The sequence below is a fragment of the Saprolegnia parasitica genome, assembly GCF_000151545.1.
Source record: "Saprolegnia parasitica CBS 223.65 unplaced genomic scaffold supercont2.105, whole genome shotgun sequence".
Taxonomy (NCBI): domain Eukaryota; phylum Oomycota; class Saprolegniomycetes; order Saprolegniales; family Saprolegniaceae; genus Saprolegnia; species Saprolegnia parasitica.
Window position 1 is genome coordinate 30238 of NW_012156499.1, and position 1282 is coordinate 31519.

The 1282-nt window shown below is 54.8% G+C and overlaps 1 protein-coding gene across 1 annotated transcript; it reads right to left on the bottom strand.

Moving 5' to 3' along the window:
• Positions 1 to 81: 81 nt before the first annotated feature.
• On the bottom strand, positions 82 to 786 carry SPRG_22271 (hypothetical protein; the record flags this gene model as incomplete). Its single annotated transcript, XM_012352727.1, has 1 exon — positions 82 to 786. The coding sequence occupies one exon, from the start codon at positions 784 to 786 to the stop codon at positions 82 to 84; it is 705 nt and encodes a 234-aa protein (XP_012208117.1).
• Positions 787 to 1282: the final 496 nt, after the last annotated feature.

The following is a 1282-nucleotide window of genomic DNA, read 5'->3' on the forward strand; positions in this document are numbered from 1 at the left end:
TTTGTCGTCACAGCCAGCTCCGTGATGACGTCATCACGCTGCCGTGGGCGATGATCGAGTCGAGGACCACGTTGCATTCGCTCAACGCAGGCTTGTGAGTGTCGGTGAGGCGCGAGCGCCCCGCGGCAAACCAGCGTCAATCGGGACACTGAATCTAGCAAGTTTCAAGCGGCGCGCGTGGCCAGACGCAAGCCAGCGCTGCAACGCCGCGATGGCGCGAGGCGGAAAGTTTTCCTTGTCGTGAGGAGGGGCGAGGGAGAGCTCTGCCACGCTGTGCGCGGACGATGTCACGGCTTCGAGTAAGTCGTCCTCGGTCGGGATGCGCACGCGCTTGAGGCTTGTACAACGGGCGAGCATGCGGCAAAACTCATCGCGGTATGTGGGGAATTGGAGGTCACTCATGTCGACGGTCGTCATCTTGGTGGCCCACATCGCAATAAAGCTGCAGAAGGGCAGTCGAAAGGCAGGGTCGCCACTTGCTGGCCAGTGTTTGCTCAAGCAGAAACCGTTGATGCACGCAGAGTTGAAAAGCGAGATGGCGGCGCCGATACAGTCGATCTCGTCGTAGGTAGCGCTGTAGAGTGATGGTGTGGGCCAGTGCTTGGCGCCACCCGACATTTCCAACAGCTCGAGGAGCGCGGTCAACGCTGGCGTGCGCATGGCTAGCGGCATCGCTCGCACAAATGAGACAACATCGTCGGCATCCGACATGTACTGGAGAATGGTGACAGGCACGCCGTCGACATCGAGCACCGTTGGTCGACTTGGGCACAACCGCTGGGCCATGGCAAAAAAGAAAGTATTTGGCCGTTTACGGATGATGATGCGTTATCCGGATAGAGTGGAGACCAACGCTGATGTCATACCGCACCCGTGTACCGCACCCATGCCAGTAAGTTTAGCTTACAAGCGGTACTTCACAGTCAGTGCACGCCTCCTGTAGCCTACCGGCAGATTGTTCCGGTGTCCCAATACGACAGTTCATGCCACCAAAATTGACGAGACCAATACTTGAAATGGTGAGCTCAGACCACGGACTGAGCTCGGACGAGCATTTTCGTCTATTTAGAACACTTGGTGAATTTGACCTAGCCAGACTCGCCACCTATACTCAACGGCCGTTCATTTAAATTACCGTAAAAATTGATTTAACGAGCAGAGACGCTCTTCACTTGAGGCCAACACAATAGCTCCAATCCGCATATTGTAGTATTTTTTGGGAGCTAACTGGAGCTTGAAAACGAGCCAGGATTTAATGGTAGAAATACGGTTAAAATTATAG